Source organism: Cydia fagiglandana, chromosome 5 (assembly GCF_963556715.1).
Source record: "Cydia fagiglandana chromosome 5, ilCydFagi1.1, whole genome shotgun sequence".
Lineage (NCBI taxonomy): Eukaryota > Metazoa > Arthropoda > Insecta > Lepidoptera > Tortricidae > Cydia > Cydia fagiglandana.
In genome coordinates this window covers 5,545,280-5,565,970 of record NC_085936.1, presented here as the reverse complement: position 1 = coordinate 5,565,970, position 20,691 = coordinate 5,545,280, and the positions used below count along the sequence as shown (strand labels likewise).

The following is a 20,691-nucleotide window of genomic DNA, read 5'->3' as shown; positions in this document are numbered from 1 at the left end:
CCTCGCGTTATCCCGGCATTTCGCCACGGCTCATAAGAGCCTGGGGTCCGCTTGACAACTAATCCCATGATTTGACGTAGGCACTAGTTTTTACGAAAGCGACTGCCATCTGATCTTCCAACCCAGAGGCATTAGAAAATATGAAGTAAATTGAGAAATTGAGAGCGAGTAAATTCTATAGTAATTGGGTGAATCAACTTTTAGAACACTTGATTTCGTGTGCCTAGACTCCTTAGGAAAGAAAAAACGATTTTTCTAAAACCATGTGGATATTTTTACTTTTTTGTTTACACGGGCATTATTAGATCCATAAGTATTTAATTAACACATTAAAATTAACAACTTGATAAGATAAAAGTTACATTTCATTTTGTACGGTAACGCAGCAGAAAAAAGTTTTCTCCCATACAAAAATCAGGGACACATAAATTTTGCCTATTTTCTGCTGCGTTACCGTACTAAATGTAACTTATATCTGATCAAGTTGGTAATTTTAATGTGTTAATTATTTATTGCAGATTAAAAACTAATACTTTACAATATCATTAAAACTAACTATAAATTAAAGATTTAAAAACTAAACTAAAATTAAAATATAACTACTTAAAAATTAAACTAATACTTATAATATTATATAAAAACTAAAATATAATAATAAAATATATGAAAATAAAAAGAAGTTATAAAGAGAATACACCTTCTAAAATCTCTGCCTGCGGCATTGAGCCCATAACGCTGGCTGCGTTACCTCTCTGTATTGCCAGCGATATGCGCTGGGAGAGGTAAGCACCAGCCCTACGGTCCCCCGAGGCGTCGACCAGCCGTGCCGACAGGTCCCCCATGAAAGTTTTCATGTCCGCCGACCAAGGACCCATTGTTTCCACTGCAAGCGCCGCAAACTCATAATCCTGCAGTAAGGATGAGTATTTGCGGCGCTTGAGTAGTTGGGCCTGGTCGGCAGCAGCGCCAGCTTGTGCCCGGGTAGCCTGGATGTGGGACTGCGCAAAGGTGTCTACGCATGTCGCGTCCCACACCAAAGGCCTACCCAGTCTCCACGGCACCAGTGTGGCTCCGTCCGGTCGCTTACCATCGTCTCTCGCCATACCTGAGGGTTCTAAAGTAGCAGGCACAGAGACGGTAGCAAGCGACCGCCGAACCAAATCATTAATGGTGCCGTGGCGATATAAGCGGCCGGCGCTTTTAATGCAAGAGAGGCCATGTCGACCCAGCTGGTCCACGTCCTTGCCGCAAGCACAGGTATGGGCGGAGCATATTTTGGCCCCAATTCGCAGGCAAACTGATATTCTCAGCGTGTTTTTTTCTAAAACAGTTCCAATATTGCGTGACGGTAAGGCGTTCAGCCAGTGACCCGATTCGTAACTAGAGACAGCTAATAGGCGGGCGCGATCTGAGTCGTCCAGACTATTTTGTATGAGAGACGCGTGAGTGGCTTTAAGGCCGGGGATATCCCAGGCTCTCTGGACATGTTTTGTGGCCGGGACGGTTACCCCTGGGCACTTGTCACACCAAGCGGTCTCAGCCTCCGCCAAGCTCGCTATCTCAGCGCCGGAAATCTGAGGGAGATTTAAGATTTTACCGACGAGAGACAGCGAACAGTAAGCGGAAGACAAGAAGGCAGGCAAGGCGACGCTGGTCGAGGAGCGAACACCCAGGCCACCAAATCGAACAGGGAGAACCGCCTGGGTCCATGATCTGAGGTCAAAATTAACATTTAAAATCTTAGATAGAGTGGTTTGGAGACTGTTGTCAATTGATGAAAGTATGGCGGGGTATTTCCATATCGGACAGGATCGAAGTAAATACATAAATTTTGGAGTGAAAAGGCAAAAACGGATGATGTAAAGGGCCATGTGGGGATTAATTTCGAATAACAGATTGGATGTGCAGTTAAACAGATTTAATTTGCAATTAATAACAGGGTTGATGGCTTCGTCGAAAATTGGCGAACCTAGAAGTGTAAGAGATGAATTGGAATGAACAGAGAGGTTGGGCAGGATGGCGTTAAAGTTTGTAAGTATTTCGGATTTTCTTTCTGTTGGAAGGTGACTAGGTATGAAAATTTCACATTTTGAAAAATTTAAGGAGAGGTCTATGTCTGAAAACTTGTCAATTATAAATTTTAAATCCTGTAGGACTGTAGCGGCGTCTCCGCCGAGGGAGCCGTCGTCTAAATACCAAAGATTAAATTTAGAATTTAAATTTGAAATTATCGGCTGAATTGCTAGACTGAAAATCGCCGGTCCAAGAGGGTCACCTTGTTGACAACCTGTGCTTGACAAAATGGTTCTATCACCAAAGAGTAGTTTCGTAGGTGCCCCGTAACATTGCCATAAATACGCGTATAAATCTGGAAGATTTTCTTTTATTTCTGTTAGGAGGGCACCACGGTTAATCGAATTAAACGCGTTTTTAACATCTATTTTCAAGAACACTTCACAGTCCGGACGACTCAAGAACGACCGAGCGGCGTGTACGGCAGCTTCACATCCGTTCTTGACTCTTGTGTTAATTAAATATTTATGGATCTAATAATGCCTATGTAATCAAAAAAGTAAGAAAATCGACATGGTTTTTGAAATATCGATTTTTTTTGCTCGGGAGTCTAGGGACACAAAATCAGTGTTCTAAAAGTTGATTCACCCAATTATGTATCAAACGCCACCGTACTTATAGAAGTTGCTACTAATAACGCCTTATAGTCCGATTTTACAACGGCAATTAATTCAAGCATCATTAAACAAAGTAAGTTTGCAAATTATCAATTAAAACCTTGGCTCTATAAAAACCTTGTGATATTCAAGTAAATAGCGCTGCATTGAACGTTTCTCGAGCATTATATATGCAACATGTGTGCCTAATTGCCACCGCATTCTAGTTATAAAAGAAAAAGTGCAAATTAATTCCAACTAGCAGTTTACCCCCTTAACTAGCTTCCTCGTTATAACTTCCCCGTTTAAACCCGGCATTACAGAACAATGGATCTAATAAATAGGAGTAAGTACGGTCAACATTAAAATAACAAAGGGAAACTGTAATATTATTACTATAAATTAATGCGTCTTCTTCCTCGCGTTATCCCGGCATTTCGCCACGGCTCATGAGAGCCTGGGGTCCACTTGACAACTAATCCCATGATTTGACGTAGGCACTAGTTTTTACGAAAGCGACTGCCATCTGACCTTCCAACCCAGAGGGTAAACTAGGCCTTATTGGGATTAGTCCGGTTTCCTCACGATGTTTTCCTTCACCGAAAAGCGACTGGTAAATATCAAATGATATTTTGTACATAAGTTCCGAAAAACTCATTGCGAGCCGCTTACGAGCCGGGGTTTGAACCCGCGACCTCCAGATGGCAAGTCGCACGCTCTCACCGCTAGGCCACCAGCGCTCATACACCTCATCATAAATGAATGGGTATGCGGGGTATTTCCTAACAAGGAACATGCTATGTTTTCAGTTAAATTCATCCACTACTAAATGCAAAACATTGAGTTTTTTTAGAGTTTTACAGATGCATTGTACCGTAAAACCATCCACTATGGTCCCGTGTTACAACCTTCAAACTATGGTCCCGTGGTACAACCTTCAAACTATGGTCCACAATTTCAACGCGTACCTCCAGCCGCTTCTCCGTACAAACGTAGTCCCCATTTTCCTCTTTGGATATTGACATTATGGAAAACATTTTTACATATTTTGATGTATATTAACCATAGCTATGCCCCTACGTTTGACTTTTATCGTTTTATGATTGTAATAGGTGCGAAAAACAGATTTCATATAAATATTTAAACGCTCGCTCCTAACTATGTTATCAGTGCGTCGCGTTACACATTTCTTTAAGTACCTGCTTCGTGCAATTACGAGTATATTTTAAGCAAATACGCTTTGTTTTGACTACAATTCCATTATTACGGACCCATTGGACCCATCCCCAATCCCTATCAGCCTGACATCGGGTCGGACGTCCCTTTCAATGTATGAAATGCCATCGACCTGGGCTTTTGCGGCTCATATTACAGTAAGTTATACATAGTTTATAAGTGAAGGTCTACATTTCAATCGTGTGAAGTTGCGTCGACTCTCCGTATAAAAAAGGGCTTAAAAGGCTGTAGTTTCCTAGCAAGATCTTCTCTTTTAAATAAAGACTAGTGGTAGAAGGGCGAATGAATTGGTGCAAACGAGCCGCGGGATACGTGACTGGCTTTTGTTAATAGTTCCTAACTAGGGTTGCCACAAAGCGCTTTCAATAATGAGAAAATAGTACGTAACAACGTTGGCCATTGTAAAAGCCAAGTTTAATTGGCAATCTATTAACACAATAGCCTTTTCGAATCAGTTCTCGATGTTTGGTGGTGCTTTCTGAAGACCAAAGGGGTTAACCAATTTGACGTATTTGGGATACGAATCAATTTAATTATTTGACTAGTCCAGGATTAAACGTTCATCTTAGTTGCATTTGTATTATTTTATTATGTTTTTTATTTTTTTTTTGTTGTATTTTACATTCGTTATGACAATTTATAGATTATATAGCTTTGTCGTAGTGGCATGATGATCACGATTGATAATAATTATACTGTGTCCTTCGTCGGATCTGAAACTATCGCAAACCAAAACAATTTTCATCTAAATCGGTTTAAGCGTGAAGAAGTAACAGGCAGACAGATCGACAGAGTTACTTTAGCATTTTCTTATACTGCCCTAGATTATTCAGAGCGACAACCCTGCTCGCAGTCAGCCAAGTTGCATAACTAATGTTTATCAGATGCGGTGATGTGATTATGTGAATTCTTTTCATTGTGTTGCTATCTTCGTGTCCGTGTATCGCTTTAATTGTGCACTTAGTGATGGGATGCGGGAACGTTCCCGGAATGTTCCCATATAAGGAGACACTGAAGTATAACAACATAGATAATTCAAAATTGTGTTTTGTTGACACTACACTTACCTAATAAGAGAAATGAGAAATACACTTTCCTTACAAATTACCATAGAAAGGGACACTCCTCGATATTTTTCTCTACAACAATGTATTTTGTGTTGTTAACACGTCTACTTAGACGTAGTAGGTACTTACATCCCTTTAAAATATTTTATTTTAAACGGGTCTAAATGATTTTTTGATGATGCTTCATAGTGAAAGGGTTTCAAGAAATTAATTTAAAATACTATTAAATAATAATTAAATGGCGTACTATAGATATATATATGTCTTTTTAGGAAAACATTAGAATAATCTTAAACTTAATGTACCTCTCTTAGATTCATATATCCTCGATAGCGAACTCGAAGCCGTTCGAGTTACAGAAATTTTCTCGGTAATAATACCGGGAACAGCACATCCCTAATTGTACTGCCTGTCCTCATAATCCGACTATAATTAACGAAAGGTTACGAACGGCGGTAAACAAACCTGTAACAATAGAACCATCTTTGATTAGCATCGATGGAGTATTATTTTCAAGTAAACTGACGTTAGTCGGCCGTGGGAACTCTGCAGCTGACGTGATATGTTGCACCGATTCATTACGGATGAAAATTTGTACAATTTTGCTTATAAATTATTCCCGTAACAGGTTTTCCTTGCTTTGTTTATATTTTCCATAATCTGCTTGTGTTATTGTTATTATTGATTGCGCATATTGATGATCGTCAAAGGGACACATTACATAGTTATTAGACAGATACCACTGTACACACATGTCAAATAATATCTGCCTCGGCGCGTCTAACATATTCATCGGCAAGTCAAATCTAACTTGGCTTTCAAAATGGGTTAACAGTCTGGCAAAATTGATGCGTGAACTCATTTTCCTAACGTAAAAAAAGGTACGCTGGTGAGGAAGGATATTGATGTCTCGCCGCTTTACCTACGAACTTTACATTTTGCCACATGGAGCGCATCTTTGTTTTAGTTCGCGTAGAAGAAGCACGTTCGCACATTGCCAAAAAGCCAATAGTTTAAAGATGGGCTTATTGTCGTAAGCCTGTCTATGTTCAGATGGAATTATTTCGATGTTCGGCGCGTTAAGCCTATTGAATATTTGAATTCGTAGGTAGTGACTTCTGAACAGCACTGGCCTAAGGCCTGAGTTACACTTGTAAGTTTTACTTACGTAAGTAGGGACAAAGCTATTTGTTAGAATGAGATAACGATATTCATCTCTCATTCTGTAGTATAGCCGTGTCCCTACTTACGTAAGTAAAACTTACAAGTGTAACTCAGGCCTAAGAGTATTATTGTGTTAGTGGGTAATCATTTTATTCTCTTTAGCGCCACTTGCACCATCCCACTAACCTTGGATTAACCGGCTAAACCGTTAACCCGTGTCAAATTGTACTGGTAACCATGGTAACTCTAGGTTTAACCGGTTATCCCCGGATTAGTAAATGGAGCAAGTGGCCTATAGTAAATATGGACAGCTCGCGAGTCCGATGAAAATTTCTTCCAATTTAATTCAATATAATTATCCGATCTCACATCGAAATCAAATAAAACAGATTTGAGTTTACCGAGCCTTTTTAACGGCTTTGAGAATTTGTGACCATTTAAAACAAAAGCTACTTTTTGAACTGAGCTTTCAAAGCTACGCATTCTATTGTCTGGCAAGTCATCTTTGTCAGTAGAAAAATGCGGCAAAAAATTTAGGTACCTACGAAGGATCGATCTCCCATACTTGAGTTTCGCTACTTTTTCTACTGACAAATTTGGCTTGCCCGCGTATAAGTCATATTCTGTTAATCTGGCCACACCACGGGCAGTTTCACAAAGAACGATCCTTTAGGACACTGGCTGCGTGGTCAAAATAGCATTGTATAGACTAAGCCGGATTTGCAGAGCTCTCGTTCGCCGGTCGTTATTTAACGGACACAATAACCCTCAGACGTTCTAGTAAATACTCCGTGGAGCAGCTCCAGTTTATCAAGAGTGGCCAGGCACGAGTGTAAATGCAATCCAATTTTGTTGGGTTGGTATTCCGCTTTGGTTGTGTACTATCACTACTATCTACTCCTTTGAAACACTAATTGTGTAATCGGAAACAAGATAAACCATCGTGAACCTAATTAGCAGTAGCAACACTATATTAAGGGTCGGTTGCACCAAACTGTTACGAACGTTAAAGAGTTCGCTAAATTTTTATGTATGGAAAGTTTCATAGTAAAGGCGCGGGGCGCGCCGGCTGACGATGATCAGTCTGTCAAATGTGGTTGGTGCAACTGGCACTTAGTGGTCAAATATGAATTAGAAAATGGATTAGAGCGGAGAAACGCGCAAACTTACTTGTTCATCTGTTCTGAAGGTAAATAAGAAGACGAAATAGATAGTGTGGGAATGCGGCCGAGACAGTAACATTCAGGTCCAAGTCTAATAGGCTGAGTGCGAGTATGCGATAAGCACATCATCATCATAAATGTACATACTTAAACAAAAGATCGACGGCCTTAATTTTCAGGCGTCTCTAGGTCCTCACTAATCATAATCAAGCTTATAATAGAACTTTTACGGATCTCCTGGCCAAATTTATACTGGTCCGGTTGAGGTGAAGCGCTGAGCCGATTCGAATATCGCTCCCGGAGACGGTTGACAAACTTCCGAATGGCTCGTTCAGGACAGTCGCGTCTTTGCGCAACGGGTATTGGAGTGGTCGGACGATCAAGTATATCCAAACTTTTACTTTAACGGACTTGAGGCGTCGCCATTTTAGTTACGGAGAAGCTAGATGGGGTTTTCTACGAGAGTGGGATAAAGTTTTCACAGGTCAATGCCCAGTTTAGTTTTATCTATCCCGATTATATTAGGTAAAAAACATCAAATATAGTTTGTCCAATTTCCCGCCCAATTTATTTACAGGGTGTCAATGGTGTCAGACACTGCGTATGCAATCATACTGTACACAAAATGCACAAAAACAAGTTTCCCCTAACGGCCACCGGTTCTCCCGCATATTTGGCGTGCCGACTGCCACTTCAGCTTGCTAATTCGCTGAACTATTCGTATAACCTCGTTCCGGATTCGATTCCCTGAGAGAGACTCCGAGCGAAGCTCTCTCCATCGCTCGTTTGCAATTGATATAACTATTTATTATGTAGGTAGGAGCCTACCTTCCTAATACACATTGAAAGAAAACGCCCCGCAAATGCGACTGCGATGACTGCTAGATTAGTTCACGCGACGCCAGTGGCCACACTTAGGGCCAGTTGCACTAACCACAATTAGAGACCGATCAACGTCAATCAACAGAGAACTATGAAACTTTCCATACGGCTTAATTTAACGAACGCTAAAACGGTGACAGACGGTTTTGTGCAACCGACCCTTAGCAGTGTTCGTTTTCACGCACCTTCCAGCTTGCCCGTGTAGACCTGCGCCGTGTAGTCGAGCGGGCCGGCCGACGAGTGGAACTGGGCGCCCTCCGCGAACACCGAGCTCGTGTCCGGCTTCAGGAGCAGCGTGAAATCCCTGCGAACAACAAATAAACCAGTTTAATTTACCATTTACAAGGATTGCTAAATCCTGGTCACGGCACCAATTAAAACAGTTGAGTTTAGGATGGTGTATGAGCGCGAGAAACGGTAGAGTTTATAATTATCATGGCTCCTCTACACGATGGGCCAGCGCCGGCCACTCCAAGGGACGCAGCCATGCGGTAGAATGAGATAGCAATATCACTTGCTCCCTCTAACGCAGCGGTCGGAAACAAGGCCGCATGCGGCCCGTGAACTTCTCCCTTGCGGCCTGCGAGCTTCCCTGGCTATTTTGTATGTAATATTGGCAAACGACAATGTCATAAATATTAACTAAGTGCGGCCCACGTTAACTTCGGAAACTACTATTTGGCCCTTGCTAAAAGGTTGCCGACCGCTGCTCTAACGCATAAATGTGTCCCTTGCAGTGGCAGGCGCTGGCCCATGTAGAGGAGCCATCAAACGTGCATGTAAGGGATAATATTATGTATAGTCCGTTTGGATTATAAAAAATTAAAGTAGCTGACCATAGTTTAAGAAGTGAATATGTCGGTAGGTACTGAACAATTTTTACTAAAGCGCCAAACTCGGAAACTTGAATACCTAATAAAAGTTGTTTTAGTATAACCTACATATTCACCCGTCAGAGTATGGTCAGAAAGAACAAATTCATACTTTATAACTTCATAAAGTACAATAAGGTTTTATGAAACGTTTATTTTTAGGTTAAAATATGAATATAAAGAAAATATTATATTTTAATAGAGCGTTAGCAATGGGAAAAGTTCCTACGAGAATCAGTCATTTTTGGAGTTATCCCGAACAAAACGTCGCACCGACGCCCGTTAGTCTAAAATGAGTAATAGCTTCTGGAAATTACGTCTGTTAATAACTTTGGAGTTCAGATCTGCAAATGAGGATGGACGGTGAATGTGGGCCAACTTGCGCCAACTTACTCAACTTAGTAATAAAACTTGAGCCGTCGGATACTTTGTTTCCATTTAAAGGGCTCCGCTGTTAAGGGGCACCATGCGTTCCAACTAGGGTTGCCAACCGTACTATATTATATAGTATTGTACTATATTTTGGCTCTCTTTACTATATACTTTTGGAAAAATATATAGTACGCTAAAATACTATATTTCCGATTAAACGTATACTACACTCATGTTTAGCATTCTATCTAAAAGTACTATATTTTTTTGTAATGTACTATATTTTTGATGCCTTACCTATTCTGGAAAATACTATATTCCACCAAAAAAAAGTTGGCAACCCTAGTTCCCCGTTGGGGGTCTCTATTGTTTCCCAAAAAGTTTTAAGTCATAATGTATTGTTTGTCCGCATTTTCGTTAGTTATAATTTGTTTAGTTCAGAAACGCGTAACTTCATATATACTTATTCATTTGTACAAAAGTTATATCGAAATATATTTTTTTGCTGAAACAGTTAAAGTTAAATGCCATGTGTCACAACGATAGTGAGTGTTGAAGTAAATAATTCGCCGGTAACTGGCCACCGGCCAATAACTGGCCACTCTAAACTCTAAATGAATTCTATTCACCGATAAACAAAATTTATTTTAGTATAAGATTTCAATAACTTTGGCCAGCCTTCAATATCTAGCTACTTTATACTAAAATGAATTCTTTTTATAGGTGAATAGAATTCATTTTTAGTTTAGGGTGATGACAGTTACTGGAGTATTACCTTATTAAGGCCCAGTTGCACCAACCACATTTAACAGACTGATTAACGTCAATCAGCACGGTAGTATGAAATTTCCCATAAAAATAAATTTAGCGAACGCTTTAACTGTTACAGACGGTTTGGTGCAACCGACCCTAAGTCAATATGATATGCCATAAAACATAAAAAAATTGTAGGACAAAGATCGAAGGTCATTGTGACCAGGTTGCCCCTTAAATCGACGGCGTCGATCCGACCTGAATGTTCGGGCATTAAGGAGTTGAGGACTTGCAACCGTCTCGGGGCTTTGTCCTTGTGTAGTACTTAGCAAGCGGGTTTGAAACGTTGTTTTATTCTTGTCACTTCCTGTTTTACTAACCATACGAACTTATAGTACATGAAAAATGCTTTTGAAATTTTAAGCTTTTATACGTGCCAGATAAAAAATGAGGAGCACCAATTTTCTGGTAAATTTATAAACTTTTTAGACACGCATCATGCCCTTACAGTACTTACGCACTGTACCGTTTTAAACTTATGTACCTAGGTAAAATCTGTGAAAGAACTCTTAGGTAAGTAAATCTGTTCAAAATGGAGACCGCAATACGTGAAAGAAACGATACCTATAGTATAAAACTTAATCCATGGGTTTATAGTATAAAAAACATCTTTGAGGGAAAAACATTGGCTGATTCTGTATGAGATGTTTTTACATTTGTTTTAGTTGTAAGATTTATTTAATCAGCCAATACAATATTTTTACTTCGCTTTTTAACGAACGTCAAACTACTCAAATTTAGTCCACAACAAGTTCAAAAGCTCCCAGTCACAGCTATATGTTTCAAAATTAACTCCAATATGATTTCAGGAATGATTATTATTTGAAAGCCGCACTTAGAAGACAAAAGATATTCGTGAATGAAAGAAAGAACCTAGACAATACCATTTCTGGTGTCTGGTCTTTCGACGATTGGTACGAGTAGGTAGGGTGGGTAGGGTAGGTAATTCGTCAGTAACTAACAGGTGCTAGTAGCTGGCCACCCTAAACTAAAAATGAATTCTATTCACCTATAAACAGAATTAATTTTAGTATAAGGTGGCTAATTATAATTATTGAAGGCTGACCAGTTATTGAAACCTTATACTAAAATAGAATAGAACTCGTTTTTTTTAGGGTGGCCAGCTATTGGCCGGTGGCCAGTTACTGGCGAATTACCCTACTGATACTTAATTACGCGTTGAACTAGTGGACCTTAGTCATAATACTATTACTTATACTGTGCCATATTTGCAGTAGGTACTGGACTATAGTTGCCATAGTTGGGTGATTTTACTGAACTTATTCAGCGAGAAAACCTTCTCCGAAGTAAAGACAAGTAATTGCCTTAGATCTCGCCAACTTCCTCGGGATACGTAGTGTTTTAATTGGATTAGTATATATTTATTATGTCGTCGCGCTCCTGCCCTCATACAACTTAATAAAGACTGGCTAACTTCGTTATATGACTCGCCCCGTCTAAATATAGCTACAATGTAGCTTCCTCGCACTTGGCTAATCCTTGCTTAAGAGTAACACGAACCTAGCCGCCGACATATACACGGTGGCTAAAAAATAACCGCATTCCCGTTGCCAAGGAGGTTTTGGGATTATTCTGAGCAACTTTTACTAAGAGACCAACCCAGAAATCGGGAAAAAAAAAATTCTCCCATAGAGAATGGATCAGCCAAAATGTATGATTTTTTTTTATACATAATATAATCCAAGTTAACGCTCTCATTTTAAAGCGACCTTCGGTAAGAACACATGAAACTTGACATGAACATGTAGATGTAGAGTTAGACTAATTGTAAGAAAAGTCTGCAACGATTTTGATAGCAAACGCAGTGCGATTTGACATTTAAAACAGCACATGGACCAAAATAGTTGCCGACTTATCTTGGTCTAACTCTGACAAATATGTGTCTGTAGTTTTTGTTGTTAGACATTGTAGCGGCAAATAAATTAGAGCGATGAGAAGTTTTAAATACATAACTTCTGCTAGTACCATCAATTGTTTTGTCTGTGTAGAGTGACTGCTATAGTTATTGGCCACTACATAGTAATTGGCCACTCCTATAGTTCGTTTTTTTAGCATTAGAAAGAACTCCGCAGAAGCAAGCGTGCAGTTTTTATCAGGCTCGTTAATTGTTAATAATTATGGAATTATCTAATGTAGCATGGTCAATACATATAATTTACTTCAAATAGTTGACCCTGCCTGCGAAGCCGATGGTCCTGGGTTCGAATCCCAGTAAGGGCATTTATTTGTATGATGATACAGATATTTGTTCCTGAGTCATGGGTGTTTTCTATGTATTTAAGTATGTATTTGTATATTATATATATCGTTGTCTGAGTACCCACAACACAAGCCTTCTTGAGCTTACTGTGGGACTTAGTCAATCTGTGTAAGAATGTCCTAAAATATTTATTTATTTATTTATTTATTTATTATTTTATAAATAGTATGTATTTGTATATTATATATATCGTTGTCTGAGTACCCACAACACAAGCCTTCTTGAGCTTACTGTGGGACTTAGTCAATCTGTGTAAGAATGTCCTAAAATATTTATTTATTTATTTATTTATTATTTTATAAATAGTTACCGCTAAAAGTGCCAGATTTAGAACCACAAGCGAACTTCTGCGAAGTTCTTTCTAATGCTAAAAAAAACGGACTATAACAAATCAGAAAGAAACAATATTATTTTTAAGAGTGGCCAATTACTATGTAGTGGCCAACAACTATATCAGTCACCCTATTTAATGTCGTCAATGTTCAGAAAGAAACAATATTATTGTTAAGAGCCCTTCAACGTGCACACTAGCGCCACAGCTAAATAATCGGGATTATTTATATTTAACGAAAGATATTGAAAACAGGGGGCCGCTACGGACTGTATTGTGTATTTAAGTACCTTTCGAATACATCAAACTAGTTTTTATGTTGCTGGTTTCGTCGATCTAGGAACTCAAAACAAAAACGGCCGTTTTAACTTTGGACGCATAGATTGACAAATCCAGCAACATAAAAACTAGTCTGATGTATTCAAAAGGTACTTAAATACACAATACAGTCCGTAGCGGCCCCCTTTTTTCAATATATTTCGTTAAAAATAATCCCGATTATTTAGCTGTGGCGCTAGTGTGCACGTTGAAGGGCTCTTAAGAGTGGCCAATTACTATGTAGTGGCCAACAACTATATTAGTCACCCTATTTAATGTCGTCAATGTTCAGTTCGGGCCAACAACGTCGCTTATTCACTAAGGGCCACTTGCACCATCCCACTAACCCGGGGTTACGCGGTTAAACCGCTAACCGTGTGTCAAATTGTACTGGTAACCATGGTAACTCCATATTTACCTAACCGGTTAATCCCGGGTTAGTGAAATGGTGCAAGTGGCCCTAAACTGGATTTACTGACTTGATCAGCAACAGAGGGGCTACCGCGAAAACCGAAATTCGCAAATTGCGGGGATCTTTCTCTTTTACTCCAATGAAGGCGTGACAGAGAAAAATGCCCGCAAGTTGCGAACTTCGATTTTCGCGGTTATAGCCCAGTGTGTATGCGACTTCGGTGTTCGGTCTCTATAGACCACCTACACCAATAGTACAGTCGTCATCAGATATATAGGAACGGCCAAGGTCCTCAAAATATCTGAACACGCATTCTAACTCCTTGACAATAGAGACGTGTTCAGATATTTGAGAGCACCTCGGCCGCTCCGATATATCTGATGGCGACGGTACACGTAATTAATTCGTTAATCAAGTAAGGTATCCGATTGCCACACAATAGACGTGTATACGAAATATCGTTGATCCAATTTCATAACAAAGTATAGGGTTGAAATAATTGTATGCTTCGTGGAGCATATTCTATACTTAGTTACTTACTTTTATTACCTTAGTCAGAAACTGGTATACGATACAGACAGTCAATAAAAAAAAATATATAAATAAATAAATACATATTATAGGACATTTTTACACAAATATATAGGTAGGTATTTAGGTAGGTAGGTGGTAGGTAGGTAGGTATAGGTTTTTATATAGGTAATAATGTCGTCAAAGGCTTAGAGTGCTGTTCTTGAGAACGTTCTCGAGAACGGGACAGCTTTGAGACGGGTTATCCGCAGATGGTCTATAACGCAAAATGACTAGTGTGTTGTTTTGCCTAAATCGCAATTAGTCTACATCGCAAACGGTCTAGAACGCTAGCAAATTTTTGACGTATCTTAGTTAAAGTTCGAATCAGGGGACCGATTTTTGAAATTCGACCACTCGATTTCGTGTATTTCGTTAAATGATATCTCCACTACTAGGCGTTTAAATTCTACTAATAGAATTGAAATCGAGTGGTCAATACCACTAGATTCCAAATTTCGATCACTCGTATTTCAAAAATTAGTATTTCGCCGTTTTCCACCGATTTTCGAGTGACAAAATCGACCGATCGAAATTCAAAAATCGGCCCCCAGGTCGTTAATCAGTCTTTATTATTCACTTATCTTTCTTTCCTCGCTGTATATGAAGAAAACACACGTTTCTGCTCGCAGTAATCGAGTTACTATTTACTGTTATTGTCTATGATACTGCCTGAACATAGGTACTTTTATTAGATGAAATAGAAAGAGAAAATACGGGGATAGCGCACAGCCGTGGCTTCGCTCACATTGGCTTTATTTGATGGAATCCGAGCAAGTTTGCCGGTAACGAAGTTAGACCAAACAAATAAGAAGTCGTCTGGCTGTCTATGGTAGGGTTGCCATAAATATGGACGTCGACTGGGACATTTTATCACATATTTTAGCAAAAGTAGAGTATAAAAAATATTTTAAACGGGTTAAGGGGCCCACTGATTAACAGTCCGCCGGACGGTATCGGCCCGTCAGTTAGAACAAAATTTTGACAGTTCCGAACAACTGACAGGCCGATACCGTCCGGCGGACTGTTAATCGGTGGCCCCCTTGAAGGCTCTCGACTGACAACAGATGACGGCCAACAGGCCACCGGCCGGCTATCTGATAATGTGTGTGTAAATTGGCCTGCAGGCCACGGACTGTCCGGCAGATATCTGTCGACGCTGACCGGAATCGACGAGCCGTAGTCCGAATAGCCGTCAGTCCAAAATCTGAAATAGAAATGTTAATGTGTGGCCTGCTGCGGTTAACTGACAGGCTAACATCGTCCGGCGAACTGTCAATTTGTAGGGATCTGTCAAAATTATATCAGACTATTGCCGGCAGGCGGCCGTACGGTGGAAAAATGACGACTCGTCTGTAGTCGCAGAGGTGGCAGCAGACCATTGCCGGCCGGCAATAATCGCTTATGTTTGTGGACGTTATTGGTCTAGGACGGCAGGTCGCCCGATAAGGCCAGAGACTGCAGGCGGACTGGTAATCAGTGGGCCCCTTAAGGATGACTCACGGTAGACCGGGCCGTGGCGTCCGACATGGCATTTTCTACGACGGCTGATCAGTGGTCACGTGGTACTTTCCATAGAAAACGAAGCGCCGGTAGCTCCTGGCCTGCCCCGGCCCGGTCTAGCGTGGATTATCCTTTACTCACGTAACACGTTAGAAGTCGAATGTTACTATTCATTTTTGAGAATCTTCGACTTTAGTTAATAATTCGTGAGTAATCCGTTTAAAATAATTTTAATTTGTTCGAGTCTCTATGTGTTATAGATTAGAGTTGAAAAGAAGTAGCTCGTAAGCAGGTTAAAATATTTAGGTAAAGTCATGCAAAAACCATTCATTTTAGTTTTTCATTCCGGCAAAAATATGTCCCATTATTGCACCAAGATTCAAACCGGGACATGTCCGACGTAGGGCGAACCTAGTCTAAGGATATACTCGCACTCGCCTGGGTAATAATTGGAAATTCTGGTTTTTCATCAATGGATATGTCAATGTAGGTAAAATATTTGAAAAGTTGTTGAAACCCAAATGGCTTCACTTGATGGAATCTGCGTAAGTTTCCCGGTAACGATGTTATACCAAACAAATAAGAAGTCGTCTGTCTGCCGTCTAAACTATAGATGCATGTAACGACTTGGAATGGGGAGCTTCAGTTTTTCACCATAAATTTTTATTGTTGGTAATTTTTATTCTACTCAGAAATTGTCCTAATAGGAGAAAAGAATTCTCAAGATTCACCGTTTTTCATAGACTTTGTGTGACGGTAAACGGAATGGAAGAATTGAAAAATGTACTTATGGAAATTTCTGGATACCTACTCTTTTTCTCCTATCATTGATGTTGATTCTTTGGAAGCCGTTAAAATGTTACCCTCGCGCCCTCGCATTTGGTTAATAAGATGCCATTTCGATTAGGCTTATGTAGATGTTTCGTAAACAAGAGAGAGTAAACCTTATAAATGCAAAGCTAGGTCACGGTAAACAACATTGTATTTTTATACGTCGCTGGCAAACACGCATACGGGCCGCCTCGTAAACGATCACATGCGCATTCCTGTACTTGGATATAGTATAGGTAGGTACTCCATTTTTGAAGAACCCCACAGTAATCCCATAGTGTCCCTCGAGAAAACATCATCATATCCTAAGTAAGGAACAGAGCGAATACCGCGAAAACCGAAATTCGCAAATTGCGGGGATCTTTCTCTTTTACTCCAATGAAGGCGTAATTAGAGTGACAGAGAAAAATCCCCGCAGTTTGCGAACTTCGATTTTCGCGGTTATAGCCCCGTAACGCCAAACAAAAAACGACCCGAGCGTGCGACTACGACGGGGCCTCTGTAAAACAAAATATTTCATCATATCATTATAAAAATATTCATAACGATAAACTTGAGGTGTAATATTTAAAAAATATCTATAGGTACATCTTATAAAACAAAGATAAAGATAAACTCAAAAACTACTGAACGGTTTTTCATGCGGTTTTCACCTATCAATGAGTGATTCTTGAGGAAGGTTTAGGTGTACGAGTATAATTAATATTTACAGGGACATCACAGTGACATGAAATATTTAGCAACATTTATAAAAACATTAGGGGGATTTTGAAAGTAGTTACTCTTCTATAGATTTACTTTACTCCTATTACAATGGTGCACATGTCCTTGCTTAGATTATTCAGAAAGAAAAGGCCCTCTACGTGAAACAAGCAGTATTAATGTTGGCGAAGCACGTAGGACGTTAATTATAATTTAGCACCTTACAGTTGAAAGAGACAACGAAATAATGAAGACTGTCTAGAATGAACAAGATTGCCTGTCAAAAATCAATGTGCGACGAAAATCAGAATGATGTATTATTTAAAGTGTCATTAGAAGTATTGAATCCGGAATCACAGAATAAATAATAGTACTAGGTACAGAAGACTCGCTCTCTAACAAAACGCGTCTCTGTTACGATCAGCACAGATATGGCCGCTAGGTGGCGACAGCGCCACGCGCGGCTTATGGCTTTCCCCAAAATTGGGGTGGAACGGATGTACTTTTAGCACCTTTTAGCTACCTGTAGCAAAGCGACGAAATCGCAGAGTGAGCCACGCCTGCCGGAATTAATATACTAAGGTGTCCCCACCCGACACCCGATATATAACCCGAACATTATAGTTTATTTTGCTCGGGGCAAGACAAACAGTAGGAAGATACCATACAAGTATTTTTATGTCTGTATGTCTTCTTTTCCATGATGTAATGTTGTCAATACAGGCGATAGCTGCCCTTTTGCACATATCAATTATCTTTAACCGTACCTAAGTGTCATTCAATATCTGTGGTCCGCCGATAGAGTTATTAGACGATGATAGTGCAACCATCGTATCCTTACTTATACCACAGAATCAATATAAGTACTAGGTACAGAAGGTTCACTCTCTAACAAAACGCGCCTATTACGACAGATACGACCGTCCCTAAGCGTCCGTTCCGTAGCGGTGCGTGGCAACTACTACAGATAGACACCAAAATTGTTGTGGGCCGTATGTACTTGTAGCGACGCGACGAAATCGCGTAGTACGTCACGCCTGCCTTTATCAGTTATTTGTCTCTGCCTAAAGTGTATTAAAATGTAGAAGAGCAGGGCCGGCGGTCTATAAATCAGCCATAACTCTGATATATGAACGGCGAGCACGTCACCAGCAGTTCACCACTTTATGATTTTAGTTAACTCGCGAACTAGCACCTGCTTAAAGGATAGATAAAAGTTACGACGCAGTAAAACGGAGCAATCTCAACTTTCAACAAACTATTTAAGTATCTGCGAGTAAGTACTGTAAGTAAACTTGGATAAGTTTTCGACAGCTACAAACTATCGTTCATGTATCATATATCCTTAGGGTAACATTCCATTGCTGACCGCAGCTGCACTAGGTACTAGTACGAACGCGTCGGTGTTATTGTCAATTTTCATAGTAAAATGAACGGTAGTACTTGTGTCGTAGGAAATGGACTGTCACCTTTACGCTGCTTTTTCATTGTCGATATCTTTCGAATACTCTGGATACGGTATGATCAAACTAGGCGGGCAAGGACAGTTTCTATGGGCACTTGGAAAAAGCGCTGTTACCTAATTAATTAAATAATGTCATAAAACAGTTTATTATTCTTTGGTACTATTATAAAAGTATAGAAAGGTTGCCCAACTCTTGGAAAATGGGTTTATCTTGATGTCAAAGATATTTGCTTAAAACTTTATGGCTCCTCTACACGATGGGCCAACGCCGGCCACTCCAAGGGACGCATTTATGCGTTAGAGGGAGCAAGTGATATTGCTATCTCATTCTACCGCATGGCTGCGTCCCTAGGAGTGGCCGGCCTTGGCCCATCGTGTAGAGGAGCCATTAGAACTTTCGTCGTGCACGAGTAAGCCATGTGAAAAATACTGTAGTAAAATGTGAACGAAATTTTGCAAAGAGACGTTTTACAAAAGTGACGTAACACATCCTAACCATTCGTAGCACTTGGGTAGGTGAGTTAAAACAGACGTAAGTTGAAACAGCGTGAATAATGCAGTATTTATAATCGTCTTGCTCTTGAGGCAAGGACGCATAATGAGGGACTAGCGGGTGGTAGGACGCGGCTAAGCATCGTTTATTCCAGCACGATATCAGTCATATATGTCTCAAAAAACCGGGCAAGTGCGAGTCGGACTCGCGCACGAAGGGTTCCGTACCATAATGCAAAAAAAAACAAAAAAAAAAGCAAAAAAAAACGGTCACCCATCCAAGTACTGACCCCTCCCGACGTTGCTTAACTTTGGTCAAAAATCACGTTTGTTGTATGGGAGCCCCATTTAAATCTTTATTTTATTCTGTTTTTAGTATTTGTCGTTATAGCGGCAGCAGAAATACATCATCTGTGAAAATTTCAACTGTCTAGCTATCACGGTTCGTGAGATATAGCCTGGTGACAGACGGACGGACGGACGGACGGACAGCGAAGTCTTAGTAATAGGGTCCCGTTTTATCCTTTGGGTACGGAACCCTAAAAACGATATTGTTTCGACTTACCTCTGTTTTAACTCGCCTTGGTCTCCCCTATACTCAAAACGTCCCATGACTAAGTCAGTATAATAACGTGTATATCCATCTGCTCAGCGTCGAAAACTTCGCCTAAACTTCACAAATTGTCGGGTCTCTTTAAGCCACAACTGGGAACTACAATTAAACTTGCGGCCAGTTTACCATCCACCTGACCCCTTTCTGACCCCCCTCCCCCTCCCTGGTCCCCGAGGGTCCCTGGGGATTCCCGCTTGACCTCTTTGAGATACAATCGAATCAAAGATATATGGGCCCCGACCGCTTATTGGACACCTCCGCCATTACGAACGGTCCTCTAAACATCTTGTCAATCGGAATTAATTGGGTTATATGTACGATTACAGCTACATCAAAACACAATAACACATGTGTTGATATATGTTCCTACTAAAATACTAGTTAGTAAGGTATAAAGTTATTTTGACTAAAGTTTTAAATATTCTATGTAAGCGCCTGGAAAGTCTTAAATAATTTTCTGTTGGAAAAATTGCGCATCAGAAAATTCATATTACATTGAAAAACTTAGAGGCCTTTTATATTCTAAAGTGGAGATATAAAACAATTATTTAAATATGTCTGAGCGTATCACATTGTCATTTGGTCCAAAACGCAATGCATCCAAAGTTCAACCCGCACTACGTAAAACAAGTATTTGGACCAATGAAGCATTTTGACAAACGAATTACGAGTACATAATATACTTATATAATCCAACTCTTACTGGAATCAGCAGGCATATTATGATTGGTTTTAACCACGTGATAAAACAACTGTCACTTTTTATCACCGCGGGATAGAAAGTGACAGACACCGTTTTATCACGCTGTCACGTTGACAAGAACGACCATCATATCCGTACATATTTAAGTAGATAAATCGCCATATAGAAGAATACACGAACGACATGCGTACTCGTATTTTGGATTAACGAGCAACTTAAGTAGGGAGACCAA

At 40.0% G+C, this 20,691-nt stretch overlaps 1 protein-coding gene across 1 annotated transcript in view; it reads right to left on the bottom strand.

Annotated features, from left to right (window-relative positions):
* LOC134664331 (uncharacterized) overlaps nt 1-20,691 on the bottom strand; it is a 395,099-nt gene that overhangs the window by 30,774 nt on the left and 343,634 nt on the right. The window contains exon 3 of the mRNA XM_063520904.1: nt 8,367-8,485. Within this exon, the coding sequence (XP_063376974.1) occupies nt 8,367-8,485 (119 nt within the window). The remainder of the gene's footprint in view (nt 1-8,366; nt 8,486-20,691) is intronic.